General features: G+C 39.9%; 1 protein-coding gene across 3 annotated transcripts in view; it reads left to right on the plus strand.

The window, feature by feature from the left end:
* Positions 1-17,983, plus strand: part of LOC143186326 (dipeptidase 1) — a 143,863-nt gene that overhangs the window by 124,085 nt on the left and 1,795 nt on the right. Inside the window, exons 2-6 of one of the 3 annotated variants that reach the window (XM_076389917.1) lie at positions 5,219-5,548; positions 13,739-13,871; positions 14,721-14,909; positions 15,333-15,535; positions 17,077-17,237. In XM_076389917.1, the coding sequence (XP_076246032.1) occupies positions 5,219-5,548; positions 13,739-13,871; positions 14,721-14,909; positions 15,333-15,535; positions 17,077-17,237 (1,016 nt within the window). The remainder of the gene's footprint in view (positions 1-5,218; positions 5,549-13,738; positions 13,872-14,720; positions 14,910-15,332; positions 15,536-17,076; positions 17,238-17,983) is intronic. The other 2 variants (XM_076389926.1, XM_076389936.1) reach the window with 2 other exon arrangements.

Raw genomic sequence — 17,983 nt, forward strand, 5'->3', positions numbered from 1 at the left:
AGGTAAAACAAAAATACGCCATCGCGCGAAGGGTGGTGGGCGTCGTGGTCGGAAATATACAGGTTGGCACGAAAATAGGTGGTCCCACTTTGGTAACATATTCTACTGCGCTTAAGGATGAAGAAAGGTGATATAAACATAGAGCAGGTCTTCCTTTTTCTAGGTATAAACACGAGATATATTGAAATATTTATAGGAGACGCTATTGTAAATTTTACTATTGCAAATTATTATTTAGAGGATATTTCGTTTATTAACTAGAAGTGTTTAAATTAAAGGAGTGGTTACTAGAGTCGCTGTCGTAAGGGAGCATTTGCCTCATGTAATTATGATGGCAATTTGCATACTTTTTGGTCCAAAAACTCAGAGGTTCTTCATTTTTGTATGATATGATCTAATGAGGAAATGATGTTCTGTATAGAAGTTTGTAGTATAACCTCTGCTATGGTCAGGCGCCCAGTTAGTAATATAACCTCGATTATAGCCAGACATATACTGTAAATAGTACAACCTCAGATGCAGTTAGACGAACAGCAAGTAGTATAAACTCGAGTATTATTAGACATGTAGTAAGTAGTGCAACCTCGTATATTATAAAAGATCCAGTAAGTGATACGACCACAAATATAGTGAAACCTCGACTATGACTACAGACGTACAGTGAGTAGTGCAACTTGGAATATGGTCAGACGTCTAGTCAGTAGTACATAACCTCTACTATAACTAGATATGTAGTAGATAGTGCAACCTCGAATGTGGTCAGACATATAGTCACTGGTATCACCTTGATTATTTTAAACATGCAGTAAGTAGTGCAACCTCGACTATGGTCAGACGCTCAGTAAGTAGTGCAACCTTGAATATGGTCAGACGCCCAGCAAGTAGTGTAACCTCGAATATGGTCAGACAATAAATATCCACAGCAAAAGAGCAATATAGTAGCATGCATAGTACAGTAACATCATTACTATAGTAAATTTCTATAACTTTCAAATTACCTAGTAAACTTCAATCTAAAACTAAACTTCCCATTACATAAATTAAAATCGTCACTGACTGATTCACAAATACTCAGCAACAACTCTACTATTCTTAACCTTTTTAATATTTTACCATACAGCACCCCTTAAATCATCCCTCGCCTCATACCAAATACCCTCTACACGATCTTTAACCTTCCTTTAACCCCAGAACAATCCACCAAAGTAGAAGCGTCTACTTCAGTATCACCCAGTACGTCACTCCGAATCTCCTCTCGTTTTCCCCCCGCGGATTTCGAAGTGGCTGTCTCGAGCAGCGCGGTGATAAATCCGTGGAACGCATTAAATTCCAGCGTGTATTCGAGGTAACGATATAAGTGGCCCCGAACGGAACGATCGAAATCTAAGTTGCCCGCGGTAGCGAGTGGAGGGCGTAGAGGGTGGCGGAGGTCGGGGACGGTCTTTAGCGAGTTAGACGACTGTAACTGCCCCATTGTGGTCCCGCCAAACGCGCATCGCATCGATCCACCTCGAGATCGATCGATCGGCCTTTGTTGCCCTCGCCCTCGACTTCCTTCGAGCGCATTCTTTTAATACGACCTTTTATTACGCTCGACGTTTTGGATGCTGGCCAGTTCTCCCTTCCCTCCCCCAACCAGCGTCGTTAGGCGCCCACCCTCCACCTTTCTGCCCTCGTTCTTCGACTGGCCACCTGCATTTTTCTCTCGTCAACGTTCTCCTCGCGGCGAACGTTAACGAGGAATCGGGCGACGACGTTGCTTCACGGTCTTTTAATAAAACCGACGGTATGTAAATCGCGATTCCGCGTCGATGCTCGAATCAGGAGAGATTTGTCGGCGACGCCGTCGACATCGGCCGATATTGGAATTTTTACGAGGGAGGAGTGTTAATCGGGACGCTGGATCGGGAGCTTGCTCGGGATGAAATTCATTTCGGGGACCCTCTACGTATTTTTCGACAAGGGAACTTTGATTAAATTTTAGTTATGTTTCATAGGGGAGGACGCGGCAATTTTTTCGGTGGCCTCTTCGTGATCTTTTTTGGCGTTTTCTGGAGGAGGGGCGAATTGATTTCTGTTGAAGTTCTTTTGAGAGACTTGGGGAAGGAATGGAATTTTAATTGTGCTTTTGATTGGTGAGCGTGGGGTCTAGCTTTCGAGTAGCTGTAAGATAAAATGTTCTAAATCACATTCTTGAAAAATTCAAGTTAAAGGGTTGATTGATATCTGGAATATAGAATTTATATTTTTAGAAAGAAGAGAGGGCATTAAAAAGATTGTTTCGCTTAAAAATAGGGGTTTAAGAAGACACAAGTCCCATGAGACAGTACTGAAATTGAAAATTTTAGATACCAATATCTCGAAAACTAAGATATCTAACTTAGGTCGTTTTGTCTAAGCTGCTTACAGGAAAATCGAGACCGAAAACGTGTCTATCGTGACGTGACAGACCTTGCCTCAAAATATCCGTCGAATTTTCAAATCAACTCTCCATATTTCAGGGTTGGAAATTTTGGTACAAAAATATTTTCAAGGAAACAAATTTTTTGATCAAAAAACTTTCTGTGAAAATTAAATTACATCTACAAACATTTATTCCACCATTTCAGTAGAATTCCAAACAGCTGGTTAGAAAATTGAGGCTCTAAACTTTTACTCCCTTCTCTTTTCCTCATTTTATTTCTGATCAAAATACATGAATGTATTTATTCGCTCGATGAAAACTTTACTTTTGATTGATATCGTAGCTCGTGAGGCATAAGACACTTCCAGAGAATTTGTATTATCACTCAGGAAGAGTAATAAATATGGAGTTACTTTTACGCTCTCCCAAAGTAGAAGTACAAACGTTTTCGCAGTGCCTCGTGCTTCGAAGATGGGACGAAATAAAATTTGTATCTCACGGATATTCCCGTAAGATGCCAGGAAATTCGAAGGATTCGTGCGCTTTCAGCTTTCGGTCCAGTGCCAGTGGAATATCGTTTGTTGGGTCAGACGTAACGACGTTACTGCAGTCCAGCGAGCAAGTAGTATAGATCGTCGTTTACTCAGACAGCAGTCGGAGCAGAATGATATTGTTCAGCACTCTTGTGAGTCTTCCTCTTCTGATTCAGAGCTAATCCACCTTACGTCATACGAATCAATATACCTTATCAATTTCGATCCCAAATTCTCAACAAATTTAACAAAAATTAACCACTCGATATTTCTACTTCTTTTCATACAAATACAATAAATTCACTAATGCTCTTAAATAAAACGATATAAAAATGAAATTTCTCACTTCCTAAACCCAATTTTCTTCACAAGAATAACAGAAAGTTGGCCACAATTTGAAACAAAAATTTCTCGGTTAATAATTTCAATTCTCTTCCCAAGTATACGAGAACTCCATCGCTAAAGAATCCTCAAAAATTTATCCACCGTGCAAGGGAGGAACCTAAATGTTTTTTCCCTCTACAGAGGCAGTCTCTGTTAAAGTTTCCCAGGGAAACCCGAGTGTTGGCGTGCCAAGTTTCAGAGGTTTCCGACATTGCGGCACACTTTCTCCGAGGTCCGAAGTTTCCCGATAATTCGAAAGACTAAAGGTTCATTGTATTGAGGCGAAACTGCTGAAAGCTTGGCCAAAGGAATCTGTTAATGGAGGTTCACGTCTGAAACGTGCGGCTTGCTCGCGAGACTTCTCCTTTCTCGATGTTCAGACCACCGTTTCGCCGTCGCAGATTTAATTCAGCTTTGTCTCCTGGCTGCACTGAAAAGAGAAGACTGCCTTTCGACCCTGGCAAAAGTTTGACAGCTGATTTTCTTTTTTAATCAGCTTGACGGGACCATCAATCATTTCTGTCCCGGGAGGAAGCGATCCTTCACTCTTCAGACGAATTGCCATCGGCGACATGATCGTACTTGATGGGGAAGCTGAGCCTTTCTGCTAGGAAATTAATCTGATGGATTAGGTTGCATGGGTTTTTGTGTTTGGAGGATTGGATTGGATTAGGCTACTTTTAAGAGTCTGTCGGTTGTGGATAGAAAGTGGAGGCCAAAACCTAGTGTTAGAGGAGCCACATTTCGTCTATCGTCTGATCAGAAATACCTGAAAGCTGCAATTTCAAGAGTATTAATTTGCAAAATTAAAGATTGACTAATTTTGAGCCTCAAAAAGATCGATCTTTGAGCTGCTGTAACTTTGTGAAAAAAAATCGTACGGCAGTGAGCCTGGTCTCATTTGAAAGGGCAAAGCCTCTACCTTTCCACTCCTGAATTCAATTTTCCCAGAAAAATTTTCGTACTTGATTACAGGCCACGAAAGAGAAGGTTGTTTTTCCAGAAATATTTTCCGAATTCAATCGACTCTCTGAAACGAAATAAATTTTTTCCGCGACTCATACTACAGTAAATTTCAAGTTTGAAGCCTTCTCTTTCGAATGAGACCTTAAGGAATGACTTACGATTTTTTTTCGCCAAGTTATGGCAGTTTGAATAAAAAGTGTGACTCCTTCATCAGAGTAATGCAGTGATTCAGGGGGTGGAAAAATGTCGATGTTTGAACTGCTGTAACTTTGCGAAAAAAAATCGTACAAGAGTGAGCCTGGTCTCATTTGAAAGGGCAAAGCCTCTACCTTTCCACTCCTGAATTCAATTTTCCTAAAAAAATTTTCGTACTTGGCTACAGGCCGCGAAAGAGAAGGTTGTTTCTCCGAAAACATTTACTATATTTACTAGATTTACTAAAGCACTAATGGAATTATTCCCCACATCGTGAATAGTCTTTCAATTCTCTTGGAAATATGTACTTACCACGTGAACTCGCGAAAGCTCAAAGCAACAAACTAGCTCCATAAATACAGTGTAAAATAATCTACCTCGATCAAACACGTATCTGCACCACTTCCTTCTCAGTTCCAAGGGAGCTGAAACCTGTCCAACTTCCAACCGATTAAATTTCCACGATGCCATACTCTTGTTCCACTGAAAATTCTAGTACCTGAACTTTCGATCGAGTCAATTTTCGGCGGCCATACTCGAACATCCAAGCACCCCTATTCCAAGATAACTCAAACTCTATTTCCAGCTCAACCTAGAAATCTTTCCTCTTCGATCCCCAATTAAAAGCAGAACTCGTCGACAATGGTCGTTGAATAGCCTAGCCTTTATTTCTCTTCGCCTCGAACGAAGTCCCTCGGTGATTCTATAACTAACCACGAAACTATCGATGTTTCAGTGTGGCGGTCACAGCGGTGTCTGGGTAGCAAGCGTGATCATACTGTCAATTGGGAGCTGGATAGGCGAAGTTGGTCCACGACCAGCCGATGGCGAAATTGCACACCTGACATCGCCGAAGGAGAGACTAGAGACAGTGAGACAGGTTCTTTCCGAGGTGCCTTTGATCGACGGGCACAATGACCTACCCTGGAACATTCGAAACTTCGTCCACAATCAGCTGGCAGAGTTCGACTTCGACAAGGATCTACGACAGGTCGCGCCCTGGAGCAAGAGCGCCTGGAGTCAGACCGATCTGGTCAGGCTTCGTCAGGGCATGGTCGGCGGACAGGTAATTATACGTAATTACATGTAAGCAGTAAGTTGGTGACAGTGGATGGAGAGAGGTGTGCCAGACAGTCGATTCAAAGTGAAACATTAATTAAAAGTTTCGAGTTTCTAAATTAGTACACTTAGCAATCAAAGGATCACTAATTTTGGATTGAAGAACTGTCGATATTTGAGCGTCTGTAACTTTGTTAAAAAAAATCGCAGGGAAGCGAGCCTGGTCTCTTTTTAAAGGGCAAAGCCTCTACTTTTAAATTCCTAAATTGAACTTGCTGGAAAAAAATTCTCCACTCCGTAACGCGCCAAGGAAGAGAGGGTGGTTTCTTCCCTAAACATCTTTCTAGCTCAAGCGCCTGTACAGAGTTTCATGAATTTTTTTGTGATTCATTTCGGGTAAAATTAAAAAGTAGAAGTCTCCCTTTCGAACGAGACCTCAGTGAGTAAAGCGTGCTACCTAGGGAAGTATTAATATGAAAGGGAAGACAAGTTAGCTGCTTCCCCTGTTGGTACCGCAGGTTTGAAGTGACAGAGTAGTTCCTCGGAGATGAATGAGGGTTTTACGCACGGTCGAAAGAGCAACTTGAGACTTCACTTCCGGATTACTGCTCCAAGATAGACAGATTGCCTCAATTATTATCGTAAGACCATCGAAACTGGTCATATACGAACGCGAGCACTGTCTCGTCATTTCCATGCAATATCCAGGCTAAAAATTCCACCATATTTCCACGAGCTCCATTTGCTGCAGCATTTTTAAATCGAATTCTACATTTCATCACGTCGATTCGAACACAGAGCAGAATTAAAAATCATTAAATAAATTTGAGCATCACTCCGGGAATATTCAGAATTAATCAAAAGCAGAAATTCTTCCGCCTCTGCGAACGATCGTGTTTCATAATAACAGATACAAAAAATATGAAAAAAGTCATCATGGTAAAAATGGATGTTCTTTACTACCAGAAGAGATGGTGTAGAAAAGTTTACCTTTCCTCGTGCCACTTCGTATCTCCTATCATTCAGCAAGTATATCACGCGGAGCTTATCTCGGGACAAGCTGTGCATGTGTGCACGCCCTCGCGTGTACTTCTGCGCCCTTCTGATCCAGCGAGCGTGAACACACCCACGCAGAACGGGGGAGTTAAGGAAAATTAAAGGAGAAATATTTTCATGGCACGTCCGCGCATATTTCTCGCGAAAGTTGAGAAATTACGTGGACGGGGTTGGTTAAAGAGCGAAACAACAAAACTGTTAAGTCGAGCTGCTCACCGCCCATGAAATTCACTTAGCTTTTTATTTAGCCAACTAGAAGGAGCGATGTAATTAATTTGGGACTTTTTCCCCAGGACGCTGCATTCCTCTTTCTGAACAACTTTTCGAACGTGCTTGTACATATGTCAGACGCGTTAATTAAGGGGTGGAGGGCGCTCAGGCGAAAGTAACAGTAATTTAGTCTCATTGCTGCACTGATGGCGTAACTCAAAAAATAACTATTTTTAAGTTATGTGTTAGTAAAAAAAAATTGGTCTGTGATTTTCACACCTGGTTGATTTTCACCTGAATGCCTCTACTTAAATTTCTGAAACGAAAATGAGGAAAGTATGAGATTCATTCAACGATAAAAAAATTTCACCTCACGTTTTGATTTTTATTTCGATATTCGATAATTGGGGAGAGTTCGTTTTCGTTTGTCTTTCGTTATTGATTTAACAGTATTGTCGTCTATCCGATCATATGAATGTCTAGCATTCTGCATTGTGTGTGAAATAAATCCCCATCGAGAATAAAGTATTAAAAATTGCTGCTGAAACGGAAATCGCAGTAACTGGGTACACAAAAGGTTTTTCTGGTTGAATAAAAATGAAATAAGCGAAGCTGCGTTGAATACACTGATAATAAATTGCATTCTACAGGGGAAACGAATACTCTCACATTTTTATCGAATAGCATTTTATTTGTACAAAACAACATTTATATTACCATAAAAAGCTCCCAGGTTTCGCAACGTGTGTCGACACACTGTTTGATTATTGCATAATTTATTCTGAAAATATTTAGTTTGGAGTCTTTTTAATTCACCTCGTGTGTGTTGTATTGTTCTAATGCAATAAGTTTCAAAGAAATATTACGTAAAAACAAATTGTTTTCGGGGCGTATTAAAATGTTCTAAAAAAATAATAAAGTTAAGTACATACATGGTGGAGACCTCTTCTCACAAAATTTACATGAGAAAAATTGCTTTTTTTAGGGGAACATAACTGTAATATAAATTTTAAAAAATAATGAAGTAGATAAAAATATAAAATAGCAGGTGCACAAATTCTATAAAAAACCAGAGATAATTTAATATTCGAAACAATTTTCATCGCTTTCAGTGATTTTACCTCATCCAGTGGTCGACGTTTAAAAATTATAAAAATGTGACATAAAGATTATAACTTCCAATAGAGACATAATTGGTTCAGTTTTGAGAATACCAAATTAACTCGTACACCTAATAATAAAGTATAAAAGTACATTTCTAATACTCTTAAAAATAATAACATCTCCTATTTAAGTCACACAGTTCCTCTACTCATGAATTTTGACAAATATCTCGCATCATAATCCCAGAACTAATCGTTGCAATTCCAGTTGACCCTCTACATCCCCACCTCGATATTCGAGCTCTCAACCCCCTCCATAAACCACCCTGTAATCATTTATGATCCCTCACATACTTGCTAAGCCAGTCCCCTGGTCCACACCCACCAATAACTTCAAATACTCTTCTCGAACAGATTTTCGTTAATCCTCGAGACCAGACGGCTCACAGGCGCGAAATAAAAATTCCCATTAAACTATATCCAATCAGTTCGGATTATTTACACCATGCAGCGGGATGTTGGCTCCGTGCGCGAACATAATCCCACGATATTGAAGTAATCGCCCTCCAGAGGGGATATCAAAGATGCCCCATAACCCACGCGGATTTAAATCATCTATATGGACCTCAAGTGTACACCAGGATTGCCGCGCGAATTCCCTCTTTGAAAATAGCGGAGGAAATTGGGAGGTGAAAATAAGTAACAGGTGTCCTGTTACATTGTGTTGCTAAAGGTGTAGTGTAAGTAAATTGAATACAGTATTAGATTTCTTTACTCCCTGTGAGAGTTTCGAGCAAAATGTTTGTTACTATTTTATATATAAGGACTCCAAACTCAATAATTAAATGCTGTTATTGAGTTTATCTTACTTATCTACACCATACTTGTATACTAAGGGTAAATAGTGCTAAAACACTAGATGAATTTAGACGTTTCACTTTGTGTAACCATCGTGGATGATTCATCCACAGCGAAAAGTGTAAAGGTTGCTTTCCTCTGCATTTCAACCACAGTAAAAAGTGTAAAGAAAAATGTTGACTTTACAGTAAAATAGATCTAAAATAAAGAAAAAATATCTGATCACACCATGGCTTAGCTATAATATATCAAATATAATATAATATATAACGTGATATATAACATGAAAAAAAACCTCTGGCTTAGATCGTTTTCCTTACCCCAGATTTCTTCCCCCACCTTCCAATTTCGCCATTACACTCAAGGAGGGAATTCATTCGGCAACCCTGGTGTACACAAATTCATATATTCGATCGCGTCTTGCGCAGGATCGCTGAAGTGCAGGCGTGTATGCGTCGAGCTTGCGGCTCGGGGATCTGTAACCGCGATGGAGAACGGCTGAGGGAAGCTGGCGCAACCGGAAGTCTGCCAGATGCCAGCCCTTGGCCATAAGCTCGTTACGCATTCCCGAATTTCCATGAGGCTCGCGGTAATTTACTTTCCCTGCCTTCGTTTCGCGCCACGATGTAATCCTGCTTCCCTTGGTGGATTCTTCGTACAGTGTCTACCAAGGCCTCGTGAAAGTGGGATATTTATGCAGAGGGAAGTGAATTTTCGTGTTTCGACTTTGAATTAGCCATGTTGAACTTTTCGATAGTCTATTGTGAAATAGAGTAGCTCTATTTTATGTTCACTTCTGAACCATTCTTTTCAAATAATTGTATGTTTGAGCTAATTCACTGAAACGAGGTAACAAATAATTTAACATGAGAGGTTGTTGAATTAAATTAATTATTAAAGTCAGTATCTCTAAAGCTTTACAATGTAACCACAGTTGCTCTCGAAATTGATAGAAAAAAATATCTCTTTTATTTATCAAATAAGAGATTATTTTATTTCACAAACACCAAGATAATCTATAGAATCTAAATAATTGATCTGTTCGAATAAACTAACACATGATTATTGAAAAAAAATAGTAACCAGCCAAACAATATAAATATTATTTTAATCATTTTCCAAAAAATAATTTATGTCGATAAGTTTCAAACCTATTCAGAATTTTCTTTCGAATGAAATTCTCAGTTCGTCAGAAAAGAGCGTGTGAAGTAATAACTAAGGTGGGGGTCGTAGGGGTCGTGGTGGCAATGAAGGTAGTTGGGGTAGCTACCAGGCCCAGAGGCTCGAGGTATACCGCGACGACAGGGTCAGTTGACTATCGTCGGTCGCGCAAGAGGGTCATACGCTGTATCGGTGGCTTCGTGTCTGTGTGTAATATAATATTGTACTTACAAGGTAGTAATATATGTGTTCGCGCAAGGAAAGTGAATACATAGTGAATTTACCCTATATCCACACTCGCGCTCGGAGATATCACAGTGGGTACGATACACTTCTATTTCCATAAACCTTTTATCTAGACCACTGCTTTCCACGAGAAGAGATAGAGAGATGTGCACTATACATTATTTATATGAGCTGCACAAGCAGCTGGATTTCAGTGATTCAGTGTATTATAGTATATTTGTGAGTGAGTTGAACAGCCACTGTCAATATTTGATTATTTTTAACTAAAAGATCCAATCTGTCTATCTTCTTCTTCTCCTTTTGTATTAATGTGAAAGTAGTGAATGGTGGTTCACAAATACTTCATTAAAGGGCACTAAATTTTGACCAAAGAATTGTCGATCTTTCATTTTAAAGATTTTATATTTTCATATTTTCACACTTCAAAACTGATTCTCTCGATTTTTCTATATTAGAAAAGTGAAGATACTTTTTACCTACAAAATATTACAAATTCAAGTGACTGTTACATAAGACTAGATGTATACCTACTATCTATTACATTATTTTTTAATCCAATGAGTAAATAAACACCATTATTGTGGACATCATATCGAAAATTGATCAGGAGTTCACTATCACAGCACTTATCAAATAAAGAGCTCAGAGTTAAAAGGATCAAAGAAGCTAGATCTCTAGGAAGTCGCTAAGTAATTTTTTTCTAAAAAGAGGGTGGTAGACCAAACTTGTTTGGGACCCTCTGGTCTAGGAGATGACACAGAAACCGCCAGCAGTCCTTTCTTCGCGGCGGTAACTGTGTAACAGCGCGACAGACGTAATGAAACACGCAGTCCCGCGACCAGAGCTCTCTGTCGAGGAACGAAATAGGAACGGCCACGGAGACGCTCCGATATTACGTTCCACAAACGCAAGCTCGATGCTTCTACACGCTTTCGACCGCAAGCTCGTTACCGTTTGCCCAGCCTTTCTGGCCAGTTTTTTTTCTTTTTGCTCCGCGGCCACCCCCGCCGCCCCTTCCTCCTGGCACCGTGTTTCTCTTTTTCGTTTCTTGCGACACGCTCAAGCTGGATACGCCATTACCTCGAAGAGAAGGCGTCTCTGGCTCTGAGGAAAGGAACGATGACGTACACGCGACTTTCTTCGAGATCTTCGACCAGAACTGAATGATCTCTGGGTGAAAGGGTGCCTTTGTCATTGCGTTGGAGTATGTGACAGTGTGCTACTGTTTGGGTCTCTGTAGGTGGAGACGAGTGATGGGCGATTGTATGTGATAAAGTGAGATGAAAGTGAAGGCAGAGGAAATTAGATCTGTTTTGTTTTTGAGTTGTTAAATGTTGAGGAAATAGTTGAATAGTAGGATGTGTCTGACTAGGGGCTTAGTCTACTGGCTTATGACTAATTCTACTGATTTTTCGCGTTTTATTTGGAAATTATTGTAATGGTTTCTCTGTGTCTGACTTATTACGTATCAAACTGATCTTTCTGTGACATTTAAAACTACAATATAATTACTTTTCAATTTTTTTAACATTTGAACACATTTTTCAATATATTTCCATCTCTGCAAGTTCAACTTCGCAGCTCGAAACGACAGTACTTACAAAACAATACTTAAATTTCTCTTAATATTTATCGTCACCATCTCACTTAATTATAATTTAATAGCTACGAAATGAGCGTAAAATACCGCATCTTCGGATTAAGTCGCGCCACTTTCAGTATTAAGATTCCGCTGCGATAGCTAGGGGAACAGGGAGAGCACGAAAGGAGGAAACATGAGGGGATCCAAGCTTCTGGCTTATTTGACGGTGGCACTTTTCCATGAGCCTCCATCCCCGTCATCAACGCGAGTGTAACGCATTTATGGGGCAAAAGGAGGACTTTCGCGGCACTTGATCCTCAGGGGCAAGTGGAGGAGATAAGAGTATAGCGATGTTAAATCAGTGGCGATCGTGAAGAGGGTAACGATTCGATGAGGCAGTAGATTGCGCGCGGTTAAAGGTTCTTTCTTTACGGTCCTTCGAAGGTACCACAGAATGGGGAATTAGAAGCGTGGGTTTATCACCTTGGTTTTAGAAACGGGATCGATTAATCTAACAACGAACCAAAAGGAGTTTAAAACTACAGAAAATCGTGTACAAGATTTACGAATTTAATTATATTTCTAATAATAATAAATTGTCTTTCTTCACTCATAGAGATTTTTATACAATAATATCTAAAATATACATGATTCTTCTGTGAATAATTTGGGACTTATTCAGCTGTCAACATGCACTAACGAGGTTAGATACAGGAAAGTCAGTGGTACAAGTCCCGAAGCAGCTATAAGTCATAAGCCAGACACATATAAATCAGTAGAATAAGTCATAAGCCAGACACAGATAAATCAGTAGAATATGCCATAAGTCAGACATACAGAAATTGGTACAATAAGTACCACGTCAGATACAGAGGGATCAGTAGAACAAGTCCCTAGTCAGACACAGCGAAGGCAGTAGAAGAAATCCCAAAAGTGTTCTTCAATTTTCTCTTGTGTTGGCGTTCTCTAAAGTTAGAAATTTTCCTGTAGTTTTGTGAAGAATCACCTCATCTTACTAGATTTCCAATTTGAATGCAACGTCCATAAGAAGCTGAAGATGCAATCAGTCAAACTGGAAAACCTTAGAGTGTCTATCTATAATAACGATAAGAATAAAAAGTAAGAATGCAAATTGGGTTTTTAAAAAGGTTGAGGCAATAATTTTACTTAAAAAGCACACGTTTCTTTAGCGTTACAATCAACTACATCCCACTAACTATAAGTTACTGCGAATTCTCATGCCAACGATTATTTATAGATGCTACGTGATACCATATTTGCGGCACAGTAAATCACAGACGTAGACCACGATCATAAAATTTGTCACGGTTACACAGGAGTGAAATAATACGTAATAAATTCGTGGGAACAATAATGGACAGCGATCTTATTAAACTACAATAATTAACTAAAATTCCAGCGCGATCGACCAAATATAGTCTCGCGGTTTTAATTGAACCGCGTTTCAAATTGCGATTTCATTGCTCCCGCGAACTTCGTTTAATGAAATATTCATCGAACACGATACTGCAGCGCAACAAATGTGCAGTAGAAACTACAAATATTTGACTAGGCGAGATGAGAAACTAAACTGTTGAAAATGAGAAAAACAGCATGAAAACACAGAACCTCAACTTTCCCATCGACCTCAACAATTTCCGATTCACTCCCCTGAAATCGAATCCTAAAATTCCACAAATCACAACTCTGCGATTAGACACAACTCACGTATTACCGAATTTCCATATGACGTAGGCTCGAAGGCTAAAACAATCCCCAAATCTCCCGAAAACGTGCACCGCAAAAAGCCTATCGAGCCAAAGCCCCGTCATAAATCTCCACAGATTGCGAGCCTCCCTAGAAAAGGTACACAAAAACCTGTGTCCACGCACCAGCAGTAAGGCTCCTCATCTCTCGCCTCCTTTGTTTTAATTAACCGAAGATTAACGTGACGCATTCCTCTTGTTTTTTTTCCCCACAGTTTTGGGCTGCCTATGTGCCGTGCGAGTCGCAGCATCTCAACGCGGTCCAGCTGACTCTGGAGCAGGTGGACCTCATTAAGAGGCTCATAGAGAAGTACTCGCAACACATGCAGTTCGCTGCATCCTCGAGGGGTGGGTATCTCTCGCGATTATCTGAAACGACCTGGTTGCGCAACCCCTGGCCGCGCGACACGGAAACGTTCTGTTTTCACTGGCTTTTCTGGGGGAGCTGGAGAGACAGAGAGGGGAAGATTGAGAGAGAAAAAAGCACGCCGAAAAGCTCCCATTAAAAGCGGAACTCGTAAATTCCCCGCTCGAAACGCAGAAGTTTGCTTTTTCACCGCAACACTGCTAGTTCCAGCTCGATAACCGAAAAGTATTTCCCTGTCGATTCGGCTGAAACGCAGTCGTTCTGAATAAGTTTTAATACGCACGGAGATCCAGGTTTTCGGGGGGATCAAATAAAATACAGTTGACTGTTAACCGCATTGAGCGAGCTGGTGAATGGTTTCGAGTTGATTCGTTGAATTTTTGCCTCTCGGAAAAATTCAATCTACCTGTAGAATTCTTTTTAGAGCTTCTATTGAAGTTGATGCTTTTAGTGGCGTACTAGAGTGAACTTTTATGAACGAAGTACTTTAGTATTGGAAAGCTTTAAGTGTTTGAGCTGACAATAAGGATTAAAAATGTCTAAGTTTTTAATACGAAGGAAATTGTGTATTCTCTTGTCTAACCCTTCTCTATCTCTCTATGTGTTTCCAGTATTTAGGAATACCTTTTTATTCAACTGTGGATGTTTATGCAAGTTGTGGAATTTAAATATACAGAAAATCACAAAATGCACGTAATACTAAAAAATATGAAAACATCTAAAATATTCTATTTAGATTCTATTAGGTTTTGTTCTTTCATTTCGTTCATAACGCTAAGAATTTGCAGTCTACCTATAAACTCTGCAAATCGTAAATTTTTGGTTTTTAGAAATCTTGGAGGCGCACGAAAGTGGCAGAATAGCCTCCCTAATTGGGGTGGAGGGTGGACATAGCTTAGGAAGTAGTTTAGCCGTTTTAAGGACACTGTATCAACTGGGGGTGCGGTATCTCACCCTCACGCACACCTGCAACACGCCTTGGGCAAAAAGTTCATCGGTGGAGGGCGAGGACGAGGAGGGTGAGCGTTATCCAATATCTGAAGATTTGTGTCCTTAACCCCTTACACCCTTATAATACTTTGCAGAACCATTTATATTTAAATTATTAGAGAGGAAGTAAATTTACAACCTTCTGGTTCTTAAAAACCTATTTCCTTATAGTATTATACAGAATATTAACATTTAAGCTAATAATTAATATCGATTAATAATACTTGTTTGGTAAAAAATATTCATAATTAGAGTGTGAGTTATCTGAACAATTTTTAAGTATTTGGAATAAAAATTTCGGGGAAAAATAAGGCTAATATAGTTCAGGGCTTAAAGGGTTAAAATAGAAGATTTTACAAGTCTATTTGTAAGAGATGTAGTATTCTGAAGAATTGCGATTTTTATTCACTGGTAATTAAAGATAAGGTATGTGAGACCATCATTTGTTCCAGGAGGCGGTCTGACAGCATTTGGAAAAGCGGTGGTCCAGGAGATGAATAGGCTCGGGATGCTGATAGACCTTAGTCATACAGCAAGAGCTACCATGAGGGACGCCCTGAATGTCAGCAGAGCACCCCTCATTTTTTCCCACTCTTCGGCCTTTGCCATTTGTAATTCCTCGAGGAACGTTCCCGACGACATCCTAAAGCAGCTGGTACGTACGATTAAACACAGAACACCGTACACTTTTTAGCTAGACTAAACGAGGTTCTAATCTTATCTATACTTCTGTGATCACAAGACAATGTAAGATGTTTTCAAAGTCAAGCTTTGTATTTTCGATTTAATTAGAGGAAATTTTAGAGAATTCCTTCTTTTCAAGATGACAGTATTATGAGACTATCCAGGTTTGAATGGTAGAGTATCTGAAAATTTTAGAAACTCTGGACTTGTGTCTCATAATTCTGTAATTTTGAAATAACGAGAAAATCAGAAACCAAACAGTGGAATAATCCAAATTTACATTTCCTATCGAACATCCACATACTCCAGAATCCACAGTACTCTTTTTACAGAATACTTGTAATACTGCAGGGAGACATTTGCTCTGAGAGAAAGGTTCGCTTCGAAATGAAAGGAAAAGCGACTGTGCCTACGCTTTCCTCTCGAAATGCCCTATTTCTCTTCCTCTCTAGGGGATAGATAATTATCTCGGCTCAGCAGTTGGGCTTTCAGTGGGCTCGAAACATTTACCACCGACAATTCCTTTCTATTGCGCAGTGTTACACTCCATTATAGGAGGATCCTCCCGTTAAAGAACGAATTAGTAGAACACGAAATTAAGAGATCCATCTGTTACTGTACCACGTAACTTGTGTATCTTTTCTGTTTCCTAAATCGATAGTTTCTTGCTACGGGGCAAATAAATGTGCGCTTTTATTTCGATTAAAACTTACATCAATCTACAAAGTTCAAAATTTTACTTCTTCAATTTTCACATTTTTCATTAGGTACTCTTCCTATTAAACTGACATTTAAAAGGAACCACGACACGAAACTTTTCAAAAGCTTCAGCACTCATGTAAATACTGAATCCCAAAATTTATACTATTATAGTATCATTATTTATCTTGCTCTCAAACTTAACACTTAAAATACAATAAAATAAAAATACAAGAAAAGACTTAAAATACAGGTATCCATAAAACTTCAATGACTCCTTAAAATAAATACCTCAAGACTTAACATACCCCAAGAAAATCCAAAAAAGGATACCCAAATATCTCCAATCGATCACAGAAAAACAATCTCCAAAATTAGCCCCAAAACGAGCTCCAAAATTTCAAAACGATTGAAAAGAATCACAGAATTCCCTCAGGAGTAGCCTCCCGACCCTAAAACAGAAACAGATATCAGAAACAGCGTGCGGGAAGTGAGACGTCGAGACGAAATGCGGTTAGACGAGAGAACATTGCAGTAGATTCGGTCGAAGAACGTGCCGCAGTAGCCGCGGTCAGGGGCTGCAGCGAGCAGGAAGTGCGGTTAACGTCTGAGGGGTGCCTCTGACCGAAAACTGATTCGGTTTTTCATCAATCATCCCTGAACCATATTACCCATCGACGTTTCAACCGACAGCACACGCGAACGTGAAATATTACCATCCTTGCGGCGATCCTATTCCGAAAGACTGTTAGAAGGCGGGGCGACAGACTGTCTAATGGTGTACAGAGGCGATGCTGGGCTCTTTATTCGCAGGCTGCTAACGGTGGGCTGGTGATGGTGACGTTTTATAATTACTTCGTCAAGTGTGGCTCGCAGGCGACGGTCTCGGACGTCGCCGAGCATATCTACTACATTAGGAACCTAATTGGCGTGGACCATATCGGCGTGGGTGGCGACTTCGATGGTATCAACAAGTATGTGTAGATTGCTTTATACATATAGCATATTTGGTTTTGTGGAGCGTGGCGTGTGTGGCATGTTTTCTACGAGGACATCTCAGCGCAGGAGGGGACCTGGTGACCCAGGGACCTTTGGGTGTGACGACCCCACGCATCCGAGTCGATTCGTTTTCGATATGGAGTCTTAGTATGAAAAGAGAGACAGAGGGTGTTCGATAACAGATGTCTGGAATTTTGAGGGGTGACTGTATATGTTAAAATAAGAAGAAGTAGAGAAATTAGATATTAGAGTGTGAAACATGTGTTAACTGATTTAATTAGAATTGAACTCATTTTAAAAAGTACGAAATTAATTCTGTAAAACGATCACTCATGCGATAGATGTGCTGTGAATTTATTCAACCTTCTAACAAATACAAAAACCGCTGATAGTGAAGACGACAGAGGAAATCTACTTTGCATCGATCAAATGCATCAGACATCAGGATTCGAGATCAAATTTGAGTTTCATGTTTAATCAAGGTAGTACTCGCGGCTCTAATTAACCCTTTCGGTGTAGCAGTGTTAGCCAAAAAGATTTATCGTCGCGTCGGTGGAGCGGGACCAGGGTACACCTTCCTGTGGACAGAATTTACTGGTCGGCCCGCGTAATTCATCCTATCTATACAAGTTATTGTAAACTGGCGAACAGGAAATGAATAGCGCTGTAAATCTAATTATACGATCGTAAATCCTTTTCATTTTTTTCCCTTTCTCTGTTG

Source organism: Calliopsis andreniformis, chromosome 2, assembly GCF_051401765.1.
Source record: "Calliopsis andreniformis isolate RMS-2024a chromosome 2, iyCalAndr_principal, whole genome shotgun sequence".
NCBI classification, from domain to species: Eukaryota; Metazoa; Arthropoda; class Insecta; order Hymenoptera; family Andrenidae; genus Calliopsis; species Calliopsis andreniformis.